At 40.3% G+C, this 20,998-nt stretch overlaps 1 protein-coding gene across 1 annotated transcript in view; it reads right to left on the bottom strand.

Moving 5' to 3' along the window:
• The window catches only part of cdh22 (cadherin 22), an 850,755-nt gene that overhangs the window by 259,785 nt on the left and 569,972 nt on the right, over positions 1-20,998 (bottom strand). The window contains exon 7 of the mRNA XM_043710157.2: positions 8,804-9,057. Coding sequence (XP_043566092.2) covers positions 8,804-9,057 — 254 coding nt within the window. The remainder of the gene's footprint in view (positions 1-8,803; positions 9,058-20,998) is intronic.

Here is a 20,998-nt window from a genome sequence, read left to right as displayed (position 1 = left end):
AGGGTGAATAGCCACAGTCTTTTTCCCAGGGTATAGAAGTCCAAAACTAGAGGGCATTGGTTTAAGGTAAGAGGAGAAAGATATGAAAGGGACCTAAAGGGCAGCTTTTTCACTCAGAAGGTGGTACATGTGTGGAATGAGCTGCCAGATGAAGCGGAGGTGGCTGGTACAATTTCAACATTTAAAAGGCAGCTGAATGAGTATATGAATAGGAAGGGTTGGGACTAGATTAATTTAGGATATCTGGTCTGCATGGTTGAGTTGGACTGAAGGGTCTGAATGCAGAATTACTGTTTGAAAATTCCCCAAGCTGTGCTGGCAGTCAATTTATAAAACTGTGCCAAAGTACTGAATTTAGCTTAGTTTGGATGGCAGCTAAATTTTCAGATAAAGACACACACACTACCAGAATAAATGTTGGAAGAACTAAAAAAAACAGTTATGAATTCCTTCTCAGCATTTTTCACAGTGAAAAGGGACAATTTATAACATGGCAGAAAATCAAAGATACAGTACAAGAAGAAGAATTTTAACTGAGACATTAGGAAAGAAATGTTTTGATAATTTTGACAAATTAAGAGAATTTTTGGATTTATGACAAACGAATTGACCTCAGAATTGTGAAGGGTATAGTTAATTGATGTTTCAAGTGTCACTCAAGTTATTGTTATGCCAAGAACTGTCCCAAATTGTATGATAGAGTATTTGAAACTAAAAATGAAGTAATAAATTCATAAGAACACAATGGAGATGTGGATCAAAGAGAGGGCAAAGCACTGAACTTATGTTTCAGCCCAGTGATAAACAGATTGGTGACAGAACTTTTCAACTGTGCAATTCTGATTAAAGATGTGCAATTTATACTTGTGCATGTATGTATACGTATGGATTATATTTCAAAATAGTGGAATGTGGGTGTTGGTTACTTTTGTGAAGGGTTTTTTAAAATTAAAAATAAGCTCAGCCAGTTCTTATGAGGTAGTTACTAATTCTGTATGTGTCAGACAGCAGATGATTGCAAACTTCTGAATGTTAATGGAAATGTGTTTATAATTGGGTGCTTTATGACAGGCGGAGTAAACATTGAAGGCCAACAGTTTTTTTTTGTTTCACAGTAATCAAGAATTTATTTTATGCTGGGAAATCAAGAGATGGCAAGTTGTTTAAAACAGCAGTTACCTCAATAGAAATGTTTAGTTTTGCACATTTCAATCCGGAGTGTGTGGTTAAAAATCTGTAGATTGTTAGGAGCTGAGAAAGTCTAAACTCTTAGTTTTGTTAACATTAATGTAAGAAGATGGCATAGTCCACAAAGCAGAATCTGGGGAGAATCTGTTTAATTTATTTAATATAGTGTGTCTGGAGGTGCAATTTCTCTGGGTTTGAAATGTTATAAATTGATAATGTTGGGGAATAGGTTGAAACTTTGGTTTGGATCTTTTACGATTTTTCTAGCTACTCTTTATTGTTTTCTTTTCTATCTTTGGTACAAAATATGTGTTCTATTGTTGCAACTTGTGACATGTGTTTCAGTGAATGAACACCACGTTAACTAAAATAAAAACAGCTATGGTCGATCAAGCCCAGTTTCATTCTGTGATCTGACTTGTCTAGTCGTATCATCAGCTAGGATCATAGCACTAGTACTAGATACAGTACAAATCTGCTGTGTGTAGAACAGGCTGGCTAAAATGTTATCTAGACCTTACAAATTATACCAAACATAAAGAACGTAAAAGAGAATTGAAAATTGAATGTTAGGTTAAGGGGCTTTTGTATACATTAGATTGGAAATCAGGCAGAATCAGTTGAGTATTGCTTTGCAGCAGTAATGCTATTGGAAACATTGTTCGCCCCATTGCGATTGGTCAAAGTAGCATCTAACAAAAAGATGCAGTCACTTCCTAAACTGAAATAGAGGAATTGCAAAGTTTAATTAGAGACCTGAATTGCCTGGGGAAGCCAGATGCCAGCTTTGTGGTTTTACAGAGTGAAGTGCATGACAAAGCCCAAAATGGAAGATATTATTGGGTGAACAAAACTTCAAAAATATTAAAAGGAGAGTATTGTGTTTTGAAATTTCTAACAGGAGGGGATGGCAGGACCTTTTCATTTCTAATAATGCTTCTTCTAAAAGTCTGTGTGATGGATTCTCAAGTGCAATGTATATTTTTTCCTTTGGGAAAAGAGAATTAAGTGTTGCCCTTTAGCTTGCAACTAAAAGGATCAGAAGAGCAATAAAAAAGTATTTTAGTGGCAGAAATGCCCACTCCTGTTTAAATTGTAGATATGACTTGCTATTTAGTGAAAACATTGGAGGAAATTTTAACGAGGTATCTTACAGAAATTTATATTACATTCATAATAAGCAATTTTTTGGAGAAAGTACATTCAAAGGGACTTTAAAATGAAACAAAGACTAGGATTGATATTACCATTTTAAAACAGATGGTGGAACATGGAGAAACTTTCAAATTGAAATGGATGGAAAGGAGCAGATAGCTACCTAATTGCTTTACAAAATAAAGCAGATGTTGAGAAACTATTATAACTATTGAAGGAAAATAAAAGGAAGTTTAGTGGACACTAAAAGTGGGAATATAATTGATTTATTTTGAATTTTTTGTTATGTACCATTATTATTACATATATCCATTTTAAAACAAATTAATATAACTGGGAATCGATTATCATCCAATATGGTGTGGCTGATATGCCTGGGACCAAATGAAATTAGGGAACAGATAGTTAAATGTTAATTAAAGGATAGTTTGTTGAGAACTGGGAGTTACACAAGAGTGATCTATGGGAAAGAGGTAACCTTTGTGTTGTAATTTTTTGTAGAATCTCTACAATGTGGAAACAGGCCATTTGGCCCAACATGTCCACACCGACCCATTCCCCTACCCTATTTTTACCCCAGACTAACGCATCTAACCTACATGGGCAATTTAGCATGGCCAATTCACCTAACCTGCACATCTTTGGATTGTGGGAGGAAACTGGAGCACCTGGAGGAAGCCCACACAGATACGGGAGAATGTACAAATTCCACACAGACAGTCAACTGAGGCTGGAATTAAACTATGGTCCTGGCGCTGTGAGGCAGCAGTGCTAACCACTGAGCCACCGTGCCATACTTACTTGTAATGAAGATTATTAACTTCATTAAGCTAAATTAACACTTTAATTAAAAAGGTATAGGCCTGAACTCTGTGTAACCGATCTTCCGAGAGGATAGTGTGAAATAATCCAGTTTGGAGAGATGAAAGAAAACAAGGCTGTACTTAGAAAGATGAGAGATTAGTAAATGGTCAAATTCAGAGATTTGTTGGCGGGTTCCACCAAAGGTGGTTAACACATGGACACCAATTAACAAAGTGAATGGCTTATAAGCCTTAGTAAAAGGATTACTGTATGAAAAAAAGGATGACTTGTTGCAATTGTGCAGTATTTGCTGCAGCACACCTGATTATTGTGTAAAGTTTGATCTTTTTAACAAAGGAAGGACATGCTTGGCTTCATTGGTGAGTAACAATAAATCATTAGATTTTTTCCTGAGCTACTGGAACAACCTATGAAAACAAACAGAATGAGCTCCATTCGCTGGAATTTAAGAGTGAGAAGCAAATGCTGGGTATTGAAAGTAATTTCTCTTTGCTAGAGAATCCAGATCTCTGGGTTTTTGTCTCAGCATAAGGGACTTTAGAAAAGAGATTCGGGTGGGGGTTTGCGAATCTTGGGAATTCTGAATTCCAGGAGGCTGTGGATGTTCACTTGAACATATTCAGTACTGAGATCAATAGGTCTACAGATACCAAGGGAATTAATAAATGGAAAGGTAAGACAACATGAAAGTGATGTAAAATAAAAGTAGAAAATATTGGAAATACTCAGCAGGCTTTCCTAATAAGGGGTCACAGATGATTAGATTCCCTACAGTCTGGAAACAGGCCCTTCAGCCCAACCAGTCCATGCCAACCCTCCGAAGAGTAACCCACCCAGACCCATTTCCCTCTGACTAATGCACCTAACACTATGGGCAACATAGTATGGCCAATTCACTTGACCTGCACATCTTTGGACTGTGGGAAGAAACTGGAGCACCCGGAGGAAACCCATGCAGACACGGGGAAAATGTGCAAACTCCACACAGTCACCTGAGGCTGGAACCAAACCTGGGACCCTGGTGCTGTGAGGCAGCAGCGCTAACCACTGAGCCACCGTGTTGCCAGTACGAAGATAAGAACTCATCATCCTTCTTGTTCACAATTTTAGGGGTGGCACAGTGGTTAGCACTGCTGCCTCACAGCACCAGGGTCCCAGGTTCAATTCCAACCTTGGTTGACTGTCTGTGTTAAGTTTGCACGTTCTCCCCGTGTCTGCATGGGTTTCCTCCGGGTACTCCAGTTTCCTCCCACAGTCCAAAGATGTGCAAGTAGGGTCAACTGGCCATGCTAAATCGTATATCATGTTCAGGGATCTGTAGGTTAGGTGCATTAGCCAGGGGTAAATGTAGGTGAATGGGTCTGGGTGGGTTACTCTTCAGAGGGTTGGTGTGGACCTTGTTGGGCCGAAGGTCCTGTTTTCACACTGCAGGGAGTCTGTGGAATTCTATGGAAATGGTGTGAGATCTGCAGAGATTTTCCAACACTTTCTTTTCTTATTTCAGATTTCCAGCATGTGCAGCACTGATATAGACATTGAGCCATTTAACATTATTGAAGCACGTTCACTGTGTCAAAATGTCTGCTCCTTCAATATCTAATGGAGATATGAAAAAACATGGAAGCGTAGAATTTTACAAATGTCTACTGCTCATACATGCTCTCCTAGGAAGAAACACTATGATCTTTATTTTGAATTGAATTGCATGAGCTTTATTGTCACATACACCCAAATGAGTGCAGTGAAAAGGTTGCAATGTCACCACTTACGGCACTATCTCAGGTACAAGATACCTCGGTACAGATACTTAAGCATTTGGTACAAAATTGAAAGAATAATAAATACGAGTCCAGCATAAGAATAAAAAGGGAAAAGGAAAGTACTTGATTTAAAGTCCTTTCATCCCAGTCTGTGCCGGCACTGAGCCTCCAGACCACACTAGGACAAATTTCCAGCTCACACTGGGCTTTAAAACTTGAAGCCTTGCCTCCCCCACAGCAGCCTCCAGTCCAGGAGCCGCCTCCCCCACAGAGGCCTCCAGTCCGGGACCCGCCTCCCCCACAGAGGCCTCCAGTCCGGGACCCGCCTCCCCACAGAGGCCTCCAGTGTGGGATCCACCTCCCCACAGAGGCCTCCAGTCTGGGACCCGCCTCCAGTCCGGGACCCGCCTTCTCACAGAGGCCTCCAGTCCGGGACCCACCTCCCCACAGAGGCCTCCAGTCTGGGACCCGCCTCCTCACAGAGGCCTCCAGTCTGGGACCCGCCTCCTCACAGAGGCCTCCAGTCTGGAACCTGCCTCCTCACAGAGGCCTCCAGTCTGGGACCTGCCTCCCCACAGAGGCCTCCAGTCTGGGACCAGCCTCCCCACAGAGGCCTCCAGTCTGGGACCCGCCTGCCAGCGACAGACTCAAATTACCCTAATGATCCTACTTGCTGTTCTCAGCCTATGTGAAAATAGCTCTAAACTTGTCACTAAAATAGATGAATAAGTCCAATCATTATAACAGACTTATTCTGGTGACTTAACAGATTCTTACAGCACAATGAAGAGGAGGTGGTTCATTCTGGGTGACACGGAGCATAGAGTATGATGGCGTGCTGTAAAATGGCTGAATATACCAGGCTGAATTGCATGATATTCTTTATTGGGATCTGATTTTGGGTTTACCTTGTTTTATACATTTCCCTCCATTGGAAGCTTTGAAAAGGCACAACATCCTGCGTGCTAAAATGTCAAAATAGGCAATTAGAAACATCTGTCATTTTTAATGTGCTATCAATGATCTGAATATAGCAATTCACTTTACAACCAAGAAGTACTTTTGCAATCACAATTGTAATATAGGAAGCACAGTAGTTTATTTACACACAGTAAACATGGAACAGCAACAAATTAATGATCAAATAATTTGGGATAAACATTGGCCGGGTCACCCAGAACGACTGTTCTTCACCAATGGGATCTTTCTGCCTGCCTCCGAGCACAAACTAGGCCTGAACAGATGGGGATGGCCAAGACCCAGATTTTCACCAAGGTGAAGAGGCCCTCCATTATGGTGGAAATGGTACAATCACAAACACTATACCTACCATTTTTACAGGGGCAGGAATGGAGATGTCTTGAGATTCATGCAGTTGCTCATTTAAGTCATCAGCAGCCTCTGTTCCTGCATGCAATTGCTGAGGTAACCGTCTGGAACCTGGAGTGTCCAGATTATACTACGTGAAGCCAGGTCTTAACCTTGTCTATTTATTTGAAGTAAGCATTCCTTTTGCATCTGAGACAACTTCAGGAGAGGTCACCTGCCCTCTGGTGGAAGCAATGCACCATCGTAAGAGGATGTACTTCCTTGGAGAGGGAGGGCACGCAACAACAAACCCAAATATGAGCTTCTTTGGGCAAATTATAAAAGAACTGTTAAAGCTGTCAAAGAAACCTGCTAAAGATGGCAACAGGAGCTGTCAAGAAAAGTAAAAGAGATGTGTAAAACCGTTCAGGCATTTAAAAAATAATGCTGCCCATTAATCTTTGAAAAATATCTACTAAGCCAAAGCAAGTTGTTTTCCTTTTCAATCTGACCATTGAGATGAGTATGGGAATTTTATTTCTAGTTCTCCACAACTGCCTTGTTTTTTCCAGCTCCACATTTTACCAACTCTGACTTTCCAGTCTCTGCAGTCCTCACTGTCTCCAACATAATCAAAAACCTTCCCCACCCTCTTCCATCCGACAGAAGATATAAAAGTTTGTATCCATGTACGATCAGATTCAAGAACGGCTTCCTTCCTGCTATTATCAGACTCCTGAATGGACCTCTTTAATGTTTATCTCTCCTTGCCTCTTCTCGGCAGCTGTAACAATGTATCCTGTACTCTGTTCTGTTACCCTAATGCACTTGTATAGTACAATCTGTCTGTAGCACATGTAAGACAACATTTTTCACTATATATCCGTACATGTGACAGTAATAAATCAAACCAAATAAAATACATGCATAAGAAAATACAAAGGAGCAGGAGTTGACCTGGCTCCACTATTCAAATACTATCATGGCTGATCTCACCTCTACTTCAAATTCACTTTCATGTCTGATCTCCAAAACCCTTCGATCTGTTACTAATTAACAACCAGTCTGTCTCCTTCTCAAATTTACTTCATGTTGGAACATCCACCGTACTCTGAGGTAGTGAATTCCACAGATTCACAACCCTTTGAGAGAGGTAAACTCTCTGCACCTCCATTTTAAACTCCTTATCCTAAAACAATGATCTCTCATTAGAGATAAAACAAATCCTCTCTTTGTGTACATTGTTAATCCTCTTTACCATCTTATATACTTCAATAAGATCTCCTCTCATTCTTCTCAACTCCAGAAAAGGTATAAATTACTCAATTTCTCTTCATTAGACAAACCCTTCATCTCTTAGATCACACAACACCAGGTTACAGTCCAACAGCTTTATTTGAAATCACAAGTTTTTGGAGTGCTGTTCCTTCATCAGGTGAAGTGGTGCATCTCTCCAGTTCACCTGAAGGGGCTGCGCTCTGAAAGCTTGTGATTTCAAATAAATCTGTTGGCCTATAACCTGGTGTTGTGTGACTCCTGACTTTGTCTACCCTTGTTCAACACTGGATTTGTCATCTCTTATATGGCTGGGCATGTGAATGAAATAATAAAGCAATTTCATGTTCTGAACGCTTTATAAATTAAGCCAGCAAGGATTTTTCAGTTGGCTTATTTGCAAGGATGAAACTTAAAAAAAACAAGGTTTGGCAAACACGCTTTAGCCTACCTTAGTAAGAGACAGGAATGAATCAAACAACAACTGGCTTAAGAGCAGGAAAGTAATCATTGTGTAAACTCACTACCATCCTCCCTTTGTGCATGACACGGGTGAGAGCTAGAGGGATTTTGTCTGTTAATCTTTATAGTTAAACCGTGGACAGTTTCCCAGCCATCCCACCTCACATTGGGTACTCTCGTCCAGGTCTTCCCAAATCATCCACCTTGACTTCTACCTCCACTTCGCACTACCCCTCCCCTATCACCAAAAATTCAGATAGCCACTTTAAAGGTAGGGTTTGCAGAACCAGGAATTATCCTGTCTCTGCACAGCAGGCCACTGAATGAAAATTAGAGTCAGTGACAGTTTTGACACTGTGCCAAAGTGTCCAGAGTGAGATTTGAACTTGCAACCATCGGACATAGAGCAGAGTGGAATCCACTGAGCTGACAGTGACCAAAGTCGCAAACATGATGAATAAATGAGTATCTGTTTAATGAGGCATTTCCAGCACACAAGTGCATAAAAATATACATGCATGTGAATAACACAACATATAGTGATGGGAGTTGGTTAGCTCAGTTGGTGGGATAGCTGGTTTGTGATGCAGCATGATGCCAACCATAGCTACTGTGAAGGACTCTCCTTCTCAACCTTTTCCCTTGCCTGAGGTATGGTGACTCTCATATTAAACCACCACCAATACTCCCACACTCCCACCCTCCTTCTCTCTATGATGAAAGACAAGCCCCATGGTCTGGTAGGATTATGGCAACTTCACTTGACTTTTATTTATCACAAGGTCTATTTCCATGCCTAGTTAAGTCAAGCAGAATGGAAAGGTTTGTACCTGATTGGACTGTTTGTGATGTCAGGATCCCGTGCAGTTATGGAGCCAATGACACTCCCAACATGGACGTCCTCTTGAACGTCAATCACATTTGCCTGCGAGATGAACACTGGAGGTTCATTGACATCTTTCACCATCACCCTGACGCTGGTCCAGTCCTTAAAAGATCTGAGGTTCTCAAACTGAGGGTCAACATGTTTATTCACTGCCTCTAGCAGCAGACTGTGTATCCTCTTGGTTTCAAAGTCCAGTGGCTGAAAGGAATACAGCAACAGCTTAATTTTAAGAAGAAATGTTATTGTTCATTTACATGACATGTACCATTCCTTTTATCATCACTTAAATTACTAATATGACACAGAGGATCTCCTAGTGAAAAGATGCACACAATCCTTTCAGGGTGAACTGTGTTACAGTTTGTCAGATATCAAGTAAATTTGCAAAGATTTTTTAGATGTTATACTGTCTCTAATTATTGAATAAACATTTATTATCAAACACTGGATGTTCTTGCATGTAAAAAAGCAGCTAGCACTATAAGAGACAGCCAACCATATTACTTTTGCATAAGCGCACGCTGTGCATCAAGTTGGTCATGAATTGACTCATTTCATTTTGTTCATCGTGACAGGTCACATGATCCACCTGCCTCAATGAACATCCACCATACACAACATTGCAGCTAAGATAGCTTAGTTTGAGTCTCAGATTCTTGGAGCCTTAATTATTAACTACTGTAGTGAAATTTATAATTCAGTACTGAGCAAAATTGTCCATTATATCCACCCCTGATTTGAAGCTTGAGATTTGTTATGTCTCTTCAGTGAGAGTGAGGGTGGGTGTCGGAGGGCCCTGTGGGAGCAGGGATGGGGTGCTGGAGCTCCACTTTTCTTTCTTTACTCTTCCATGGGATAGAGGCATCACTAGCAAGGCCAGAATGTGTTGCTGTTCACTAACCCCCCACAAACTGAATGGTTTACAAAGCCATTTTGGAGGGCATTTAAGAGTCAACCACAATGCTGTGTGTTTGGAGTCACAAATAGGCTGGAAAAGGTAATGACAGCAGATTAAAGGATATTAGTGACCCAGACATGAAGGGTTTTTACAACAATACTTTCATAGTCACCCTCAGACTACATTTTAAATCCCAACTTCTTAACTGAGTTCAAATTTCAATATTTGTTGTGGTGGGTTTGGAACCCATGACTTCCAAGCATTAGCCTGGGTCTCGACCATTGCCTCCCCTCTAGGGGCCTCCTTTTGGAACCCTCCTTTAATTAATATTGGGTACACGTGTTAGGATTTCTCTGTTAACTGATTGGGAATGAGCAAGGAATCCATCTTGAATGAAGGCTGAAAGCCTGAAGCACTTGGCTGACAGTGGGAGTCTCCAGAGGCCCACAGTCAGGACAATCCCAAGATAAGGCATACTGTGTAATAAATCATTCCATGCTGCACTGACTCCCTGTGTAAGGAAACTTTTACCTACTTTGTTCAGTCATAATTTTTAATTACTGACTCCTCACCATAAGGAAATATTGTAAGGAAATATGTTTTGCCTTTTAACTATTGTATAAACAATCATAATTTAAAATGAAAATCTCTTAAATCTTGTTTAGTCTTTTTGCGCTGTTGGATATAACAGGCCTAGTGGAATGAGCCAACAGAGGGCATGGGCAATCTCATGTTAGTTAATACTTTCCTCCAGGTGCTCTGGTTTCCTCCCACAGTTCAAAGATGTGCAGCTCAGCTGAACTGGCCATGTTAAATTGCCCATAGTGTTCAGGGATGTACAGGTTAAATGGATTAGCCATAGGAAATGCAGGGTTACAGGGAATAAGGTTGGCGGGGGGGTTGGGTCTTGGTGGGATGCTCTTCGGATGATCAGTGAGGACTTGATGGGCTGAATGGCTTGCTTCCACACTGCAGGGATTCTCTGAGTTGCCAGCCTTTCTTTCCATTTGCATTGTGTCCAAATTTGGAAGCTGCACCATCATGGGAGAAGAGACTGATCCTCTGCTTCAGAGACTCAATATTCTGACAGTCCACCGTGAATTTCACTCCTGGGTCAAGTGAACAGAGGTGGGACATTTCCAGGGTCCATAAATCAAACCAGAGTGGGAAACGCAGCCAATGTGGGCTGGGCAGAGAGCCACACTTAGTTCCCACTCATGCCATCGATTAAGCATTGCCCTAACCCCTCCACACCAAATTAACTTTTATCTACCGCTTCAAATGCCTGGCTGACACAAATGAGTTTGCTAATGAGATCGGTATTATAAAAAAAAACTCATTGACAAAAGAATCAATGCACTGAAATTCTTTCAACTAATCTCCTATGAAAACAAATACTTTTATTCTAATTTAGATGGTAGCTTTGGCAGCTTTGCTGCTTCCGAAGGGTTTATGCAGTTTTTAGGCACATTATTGTGTAGTCATTGAAATTCCAAAGAGTACCTATAGACCGACAACCTCCTGACAACGTTGCCTACCCATCCAATTCCCGCCATTAAAAAGACCATATCCACAAGAGTACCTCTCCTCTCCAGAAGGGTACTCTGGCTATCCAAAATAAATGCCGTCAAACGGATCTGTTCTGACCAGGTCTGCACTGTGCACACTGGGCTATAGAAAGTGGGGCAAGTCCAAGCTCGATAAAGACAGCTGGCCATTTAAATACCAGCTCCCTTTGTATCTCACATTTTAAAATAAGCGGATAAGATTAGTCTCAACTCTCAGTACAAACTCTGATGACACATTAGAGAAACATAATATGGTTGTAGCTTCACTCTCTGACTCCCCTGGTTCACCACATCTCAAGATGTAGGCCGTTGGCATAAAATAGCTCAGTGACAGATTATTCCCCAAATGAACAAAATCAAGAAAGCAGCCTCAAAATGATGCAAACAGAACTAATTTTATATTTGCATCAAACAAATACTTTGGAGTAATGGTGCATTGTGTCCAGTTAGAAGGTCCAGGAATGGACACCAGAGTCAATACTAAAGGGCAAAGACCAATTGGCACGTTAATCATTTTCTCTTTGGCCCAGGGTGCTATATTAGCTGATCCATCCAACTTCCCACTCTTATCAACCTAATAATGTTGAATTCTATTCACAGGTGGAAATTTCTCAAGTCTCTTTAGTACTTTATGTAACACGGAATAGGCCAAGTACTGGCCTGTAGAGGGATTCACATAAAAATGTGTGTGCTGGGAAAGTAGCTGACACTTTGCAATAATGTTGGAGACTTACTGTAGACGAGCTCCACAACATTGCTCCTAAAATGGGCTACAAGCCATAATGTTGAGGCAGAAGGGGGATGGAGGGGAAATATTTAAAGTTCCCGAATGAATTGAGATGAGAAGTAAATGTCAAATAAAGAATGACATGACAAGTGTCGTTTAACTTCTATACTACAGGAAGAATAAAGTCACGAATGTGGTGCTGGAAAAGCACAGCAGGTAGGGCAGCATCCGAGGAGCAGGAAAATTGACGTTTCGGGCAAAAGCCCTTCATCAGCCCTTCCTTCGATTTTTCTGCTCCTCCTTTGCTGCCTGACCTGCTGTGCTTTTCCAGCACCACACTCTTGACTCTAATCTCCAGCATCTGCAGTCCTCACTTTCGCCTACAGGAAGAATAAGTCAGATGAAAAGCAGGCTCACCCTTTGTTGTGTGCATTGGATAAGGAAGCAATAAAAGTGTGTTTTATATTTATGCATGTTATCGGAGGGGATGAATAGAACCTATACGTGTTTATGGAATATTTCACACTTCAAAATGTTGCAAACAAAAGAACCAAGATTCAAACACAGGGGAAAATCATTGCTCACCAGTCAAGTTCCGGATTTCAGTTTCCTTCTTTTTACAAAAAAATTATTTGTCTCTAAATGAGATCTTAAGTGCAATTTCACAATTACTGACAGTTGGAAATCAAGCTACAATATGATGATATCCTGTAGATATGAACCTTAAATTTGCAATGTCCGCTGAAATGAAAATAAATGAAATTTAATGAAATAAGGGGAAAAACACACACGAAGTCTGGCAGTTACCTAATGATTTGAAAGATCACTGGTTTAATATGTTGCTGTAGGAATGTGTTTGTAGTAAGTGGTGGTAATTCAACAGTAACGGACTAACTGGTGTAGTAACTCTGAAAAAGTTAGGAGTTCTGTTTAAAACAGACACCGTGAATTCAGATGTGATAAGAACTATTTACCAGTTAACAACTTGTTATCGTCATGGAATTGTGCTGCATAAATAGCATACTGCTAACAAGATAGAGAATTAGAACTGTATAGCACGGAAACAGATTTTTCGGTTCAACTCGTCCATGTCGACCACATATCAGAAATTAACCTAGTCCCATTTGCCAGCATTTGGCCCATATCTCTCAACCCTTCCTATCCGATCCAGATGTCTCTTAACTGTTGTAATCATACCAGCATCCACCACTTCCTCTGGCACCTCATTCCTTACGTGCACCACCCTCTCCATGAAAAAGCTGCCCTTTAGGTCCCTTTTAAATCATTCCTCTCTCTAGTTATGGACTCCCATACCCTAGGAAGAAGACGTTAACTATTCACGCTATCCATGCCCCTCATGATTTTCTACAGTGACAGGCAGCAGCGAGTCTGTGGAAGCTGGTCTGAGGTCCAAGTTTGATAATTCCAAGAGATAAACCTCTTTCCAGGGAGAGAGAGAGACACGGTCTAATGAGCAATTGATCAAACTGGCTGTTGTAGATGACACTATTGTGATGTTTGACAGTAATTAAATGATCATTTGCTGGAGACTTGATAGTTAAAAGTTTGAATACATGGCTTCTATGTCCAGAAAGGCTGTAAAGAAAGCTTTCCTTGGAGCATAGTTATCTAGCCCTGAATTGGGAGTCATCTGATTAGTGCCTCGAGTTGGGGACAGAGGAGGTTGATCATCAGCTATTGTCTGACTCTTGTAAAAGGGTTCACTTATGACAATAAGCATTGTATGGGTAAGATACTTTGCAGTATTTTGTGTGAATAAAGAACATTGAATATATTTCGTTGTTAGAACTGCTTTGGGTTATTGATATCCATAGTAAATCCAATAGACCAGGGAAAGTGGGAATAAATTCTATATTTCTATTCTCTGATTCATGTTATTTTCTGTTACTCCTTGCATCTACAAAGAACCATCAACATTTATGACAGGACAACACGGTTGCTCAGTGGTTAGCATTGTTGTCCCACAGCGCCAGGGATCCGGGTTCGATTCCAGCCTTGGGTGACTTGATGTGTGGAATTTGTACATTCTCCAGTGTCTGCGTGAGTTTCCTCCAGGTGCTCTGGCTTCCTCCCACAATCCAAAAATGTGCAGGTTAGGTGGATTAGCCACTCTAAATTGCCCATTGTGTTCAGAGATGTGTACGGTAGATGTATTAGTAAGGGGCAAATTTAGAGTAGTAGGGTAGGCGATTGGGTCTGGGTAGATTACTCTTCAGAGGGTCCGTGTGGACTTGTTGGGCCGAATGGTCTGTTTCGAAACTATAGGGATTCTACGATGATTTGCAAAGTAGCAAAAACAGTAAAACAAAGTTGGAAGATCAAGTGTAGTTGATATACTTTTATAATTGTAAATAGTGAAGTTTGACAAATGAAATCAGTGTCCAGCTGAACTTTTTTAGTTACTTTTGTTTAATGGATACATTTCAGTCAAGATTAAAGGAAAACTCCTCTAATCTCTTCAGATATTAATGTGGGAGTGATGATGTCCATTTGCATAGGCAAATGGGCCTTAAATCCTGAAAGATAAGAACTCGAATCATGCAGGACTCACTACCACTGGGTCCAAATCCTGAAATTCATACCTTAATACTATTTTTGGGTCAATCTGCAGCACATGGACTGCAGTGGTTCAAGGCTGCCCATCACCACTTTCTCAAGGGCAACCAGGGAGAGACAGCCAGCAATGGCTACATCCCACAAGTGAATAAAGAAAAAATCCTTCATTGCAATATAGAAGTGTCAGCCTAGGTTGCATGTATAAGGTTGGCAGTGGGTCTGTCCCATTTCCATTTTCTTCTATTTTACTCAAGAGAAAGCTTCGAGTAGACTACTACTTTTGAAGTTAAGGAAGGACAAAGGCAGCAGATTCGCAGGAAGACTAACTCCAGCAAGTTTTCCACAGTCCTGACCTGGAATTATATTACTGTTGCTGATTCGAACATCTTGCAACTCCCTTCTAACACTTTGGAGGAGGCTGCAACTCACCACCAGCTACTCAAGGGCAATTAGGAAAAGGTCACAAATACTGGCCCAGCCAACAATACCCACACCTCATGAATTAAAAAAAATCTGGAAATATAATAATCTAAGACTTTTCATTTGCTGCTGACAAAATGCCTTTATTAATAACGTTACTAAATAAGTCTGACTAGCCTGCCCTTTTGAACACAATAATGATGAATAACTTCATTATAATGTCCTATATTTGTACTTTGAGAATGGGCAACAAAACTAAATAAAAGAGCACCACTTTCTGACATGTTAATCCCTGAGTAAATGGTAGCAATGTCAGGGGTGTAACAATTTAAACATACTCCTCCCTGTGTTACAGGAACAGATGGAGACAAGATAAATGAGGAGCGGTGTTGACTCTTAGTTGACATATTTAACTGGAATCAGCAGTGCTCAATGACAAGAAAGCAATTTAAATTCTTTTTAAAGAAGCAAATTGCTTCTACATTTGGCTTCAATGTTTGGATTTCCAAATGTGTCTGTGGTCGAACATTAACATTGTCAGATGAATTGTGTTCTGCAGAGAGAATTATAATTTTTAGAACCATCAAATTCAATAGTAAATGACTGTCATTTTATACTTTGCAGTGTCTTGTGATTTTACAGAAGGCTCATTGTTTGCTAATTAGAAAACTGATAATTACAGTAAGGCTAGAAATCTTTCTGCTCGATTAGCAATCTGAACCTCATTTCTTGGTATTGCAGTGCAAACACTATCAGTTGACATGCCTTGTGTGAAATGGTTCAATATTAACAGAGTAATATGCCATCATTCCACAGAAGTTTTTTTTAATAAATGTTTTTACTAAAGTGCAGCATTAGTTTTCACATTTATATTGTTGCCACACAGTTCTACCTCACCACCATTGAGATCGAATTCTCTACAATTGCTAAATTATCAGACTTCTTATGCAACATTGAATCTGGGATAAACAGAAATTTCATGCAATGAAGTAGTGAAATAATGAAAGCTACTGCTTTCTGTTGCCTCCTGTAAACACTCATCTCTTGCTGTCAGTTCCAGTCCTTTCCCTATCAAAGATCTGAGTTAAATCAGACATTTTGCAACACTGGAACCACATTTAACTCTGAGCTTCATTTTCGTTGATGATATGTTTGTGAAATCCCTAAAAATGCCTATCTCCACCTTTGCAGTAATGCCTGACTTCGCCTCTGTCTCATTATGTTTTTTTTTAATCCATTTGCAGGAAGAGGGCATCACTGACTAGGCCAGCACGTATTACCCAGAGGGCAGTTAAGGGTCAACGACATTGAACAGTGTGTGCTGCTCCATTCCCTATTCCTGCCTTTTCTTTCCCTAGACTTGACTATCCCAATACATTTAGGCTGGTCTCTGATATTGCACACTCTCTAATCTATAGGTCACCCAATTTTCTATTGGCTATGTCTTCATTTCCGACAAGTCTAATTACCCTATTCCTGTGCTTGCTTACTTACATTAACTCTTGACCTTGATTTTAAAATGCTCACCTTTGTTTTCAAATCTTTCCAATGGACTCTCCTTTCTCTATCCTTTTCATATAAACTCACAATTCTGCATGATATATGCACTCATCCATTTGAAATCTCTTGAGAAACCTTGATTTTAATCACTCTCATCATTGGTGGCCATGCCTTCACCTTCCTTGATCCTTAAGTTCTGGTAAACACTTCTGTCATTTTCCTGCATGCCCTCTAATATGTGAAGAAACCTACAGATCCGTTTGGAATATAATGATTGAGCTTTCAAAATCCTCTAGGGCAGAGGTGAACAGGAAATCCTGTTGTTCAGAGGTCAGTAATATTTGGAAGTTTCTACCCCAGAGTGCTGTGGGATTGAATCATTGAATATACTTAAGGGTGAAACAGGCAGAACTTGAATGATAGGTGAGTCAAGGGGTATGAGAAACTGGCAGGAATGTGATATTGAAGTCTATTCAGATCAGCCATGAGCTTAATACTTGATCAGGGTTGATTGATTGCTCCTATGTACAGGAAATACTCTTAGGAAATCATTTCAGATAAGGTAACAAACTGCTTACTGTGGGAGAAACAATGGCGAATGAGCATCTTCCATCTTTTACCTAGTACCCGACAAGAAAATCATTAGGGCCTGTCTTGATGGTAGCTTTAGGTTAAAACGAGGACTGCAGATGCTGGAAACCCGAGTCTGGATTAGAGTGGTGATGGAAAAGCACAAAGCATTTTATCTCTCGACTCTGCAGGCACCCTGCCTCTATTCCTGATGAAGGGCTTTTGCCCAAAACGTCGATTTTCCTGCTCCTCAGATGCTGCCTGACCTGCTGTGCTTTTCTAGCACCACTCTGATCTAGACTCTGGTTTCCAGCATCTGCAGTCCTTGTTTTTACCTGGAAAAACACAGCAGGTCAGGCAGCACCAAAGGAGCAGGAAAATCGAGGTTTTGGGCAAAAGCCCTTAATCAGGAATAGAGGCAGGGAGCCTGCAGGGTGGAGAGATAAAAGTTTTCCTGCTCCTTGGTTGCTGCCTTGATGGTAGCTTTATCCAGGTCCATGATACAGAGATACGTCCAAACACAATCTTGAAATGAATCAACAACTGCTTCTGAAGATGCTTTACTCAAATGTCTTGCGGGCTTTATTAAAGCAAGTAGCACTATTCCCGGAGCACTGAGTCTGGTGCTTTTTTCCAATGTTATGCTCAAGAATTATGCCCTTGCATGAACAGTTAGTGCTAAGCCATCGTAAAGTGTGCATCCTTTCCTTCAATATCCTGCTATGTTATATCTTGTGTCCAGAGACCTCCAGGAGAGCCAGTCCTTAGCTGTAAATCGATCATGTCTATCATTTTGCATGCAACAATCAATGGCCAAATTAGTTTCTCTGTCACTTTTCTACTCATCAATTTTGCAATTATTGTGGCCAGATGGAACTTATGAAACAATGCCAATCAAACTCTGATACATCATAATAAAGACATGACAGTGGAATGGAACATTCCTCCCTCCCATCCCCTGTTCCTGGCTGAAGTAAGCTCTCTTAGAGACTATTGTATTTAACACCTGGTCGAACAAACCTCTTGAAGGGAAACAGATTAGCAGCTCTATCTTTTATGAATTTTTAGTCCAACTATAACAGACTGCAAAGCAGCAAATTGTATTGGCTGAGTGCCATCAGAATCTGCCCACATACAATTTTAGCACAAGGTACAGTTGAAGAATGGCATGTGACAGAAGACTGTCCTTCACGTCTGGGATATGGGATAAGAATGGATGGTCAAAGCTAAGCCAGATTCTAATGAAAAGTTCTACAGCTTTTCTTCAGGATATTTCACTATGATGGGTTTTAATTGTACTGATGCCTCCCCTGGAAAGTGCACCATTGCAGCAATAGTCAGTTATAAGCCAGCAGAAGAAAACCCACAAGGTGAATTTTTGCCCTGAATATTGAACATTAAAATCTGGATGAGGCTGAGGTGATGTTAGGATGAATAGCAGCAAAGCCCATACATCACAGCTAAAGTTAATTACTGACAGTTGTGCTGATTTACAAATGAGACTGCTGAAAAAAAAATTGATGAGTGCAGTTTATTTTCTACTTGATTGGGAGTAGATTTGGACAGTATTCCTTGACTTCTAACTTCCACCCGAGTGCAAAAAAAAAACAGTATAATTGCCATCTCTGACTCATTATAGCATTATATCTGTGGGAGTTACGGTACACACTGGAACACAACAGCCATTTTTTAGTTAATTATTAATACTGTTTGAGTGGCATTGCTCATGGTAAGTCAGAGGATAAGGTGTATCTGTCATTATCAAACATCATACTACACAATTCATTACTCTGCTGTTAGGAAGAGCATAATAGTTCAGTTCTGTTTCGAATTGCTATAAATTGGCACGAGATTAATTAGACGCTTATTGTTGAGGCAGCCTGATATTACAGACTGACAGTTGTGTTGGCACTGCCTTTTAAGTAGTAAAATAATACAAGAAATAGGAGATTTTCTTTCAAATTAATGTTCGTGTTTAACGATTGACACCTCTCCATTTAATTATAATTCACTGGCTGCTTTATATCAATATGACATTTTGTCCAAATCATGTGCAAGCATTACTGAGTCTTATATGTAATGCTTTCAAGTGTGTCAGACACAGTCGGCAATCTTTTTTATGTTTTCAATGAAAACACTGTAGTCACTTAGAAACTGCTTTATAAAAGGTCCAAATTAATTAAAATGCTAAATGTGAATAAACTGTTTTAATTTGTATGCTAAATTTATATAGTTCAATCCCTTTCATTTAAGTTGCACCATCAAAACTTTGACTTGGCAAGTGCTTTACAAAGCAGGGCACAATATGTTCTTTACTGATTCAATAACCAAAGGGTATTAACATTCCTGCCAAATGGTCCTTACCCTTCAGTATGCCTCCAGGGTAGGTACATTTTATGACTAATGCAATACCTAGATCCTGTACTTGTCCTCGAGTCAATAAACAATGATAACTGGGATAATTAGTTCTTCTATCAGCACAGGGAACACATGCATGTCTCATTATTCTCCAGCCCTGAATTTCTTATTCCCTCCCTTTTTAACAACACCTTCTAACGTGTTCATTATTTGGAATTTTTGAGCTGGCAGGTAATTTAGTGCTGCTGCTTTTGTTTAGTAAAGATGCACAGGTCTGGACCCCCAATAATAAAAATATGTCTGCACACAATGTATTGTTTTTGTGATTCAATTTTTCATGTTTTGCAGCCGCTTTCATTCAATGGTACTGCCTCTATCTCTGAGCCGGAAGGTTATGGGTTCAAAGCCAACTCTAGGACTCAAATACATAATCTAGACTGACATGCCAGTAAAACACTAAATGGGAGTGTTGCATAGTTACAAAGAAATTAGGACAGAGTTTTACGGTTCCCTGATGGGTAAGGTTCCTAGTGACCTGTTAAAATTTTCTAGATCACACTTCAGGCACTTAGTCTCCCACCCCTGAATTTGCCATGATTTCACAAGTGGCCTGAGGTGGGGTGAGACCCATGGCAGTCCTAATGTGGCCATTTCCTGCCCCATTTACAATTTTTCAGTTAGCAGGAAGTGGTAATTTTATGTGCTGTGGAGGGTTTGGTTGCTACTTCTAATCTTCCTTTCTACAACATGTTTTAAAAATAAATCATTCATGGGATAAAAGCAGCACTGGTGCAATGAATATGTATTGCCCCAGAAGAAAGTTAAGAGTCAACCACTTTGCTGTGGGTCTGGAGTCATATGTAGGCCAGACCAGGTGAGGATGGCAGTTTCCTTCCCTAATGGACATTAGTTTATTTGACAATGGTTTCATTGTCATTATTACACTCTTTATTAATTTTTTTAAAATTCAAAATCTCCCATCTGCTATAGCAGGTTTCAAATGCAGATCATCAGAACATTACCTGGGTCTCTGGATTAACAGTCCAGTGATAATACCACTAGGCCATCAGCTCACCTACTAGCTCTAACGATCTGTTTCATTATAGACAGGATAGAGAGCAAGAAGCTTTTTCTCAGAGCGGAGGACTCAATTACTAGGGGTCATGAGTTCAAGGTGAGAGTGGAAAAGTTTAAGGTAAGTATGTGTGGAAAGTTCTTTTCACAAAGGGTGGTGGGTGCCTGGAACACATTGCCAATGGAGGTAGTAGAGGCAGACATGATAGTGTCAGTTAAGATGTATCTGTCCAGATACCTGAATGGGCAAGGAGCAGAGGGATACAGATCCTCAGAAAATAGGCAAAAGGGTTAGATAGAGGATCTGGATCAGCGTAGGCTTGGAGGGCCGAAGGGTCTGTTCTTGTGCTGTAATTTTCTTTGTTCTTTGTATTAACAATGGTGAACTATGAACCAGTGAGTCCCAGCAAGAAGAGACATTTGGCTTAACACTAAGATCTAGTTTAT

The sequence above is a fragment of the Chiloscyllium plagiosum genome, unplaced genomic scaffold (genome assembly GCF_037043375.1).
Source record: "Chiloscyllium plagiosum isolate Xiang-an unplaced genomic scaffold, Cpla_swu_hap1 HiC_scaffold_15, whole genome shotgun sequence".
Taxonomy (NCBI): domain Eukaryota; kingdom Metazoa; phylum Chordata; class Chondrichthyes; order Orectolobiformes; family Hemiscylliidae; genus Chiloscyllium; species Chiloscyllium plagiosum.
Note: the sequence above shows the minus strand (reverse complement) of the source record. Positions and strands in the feature narration are given on the sequence as shown.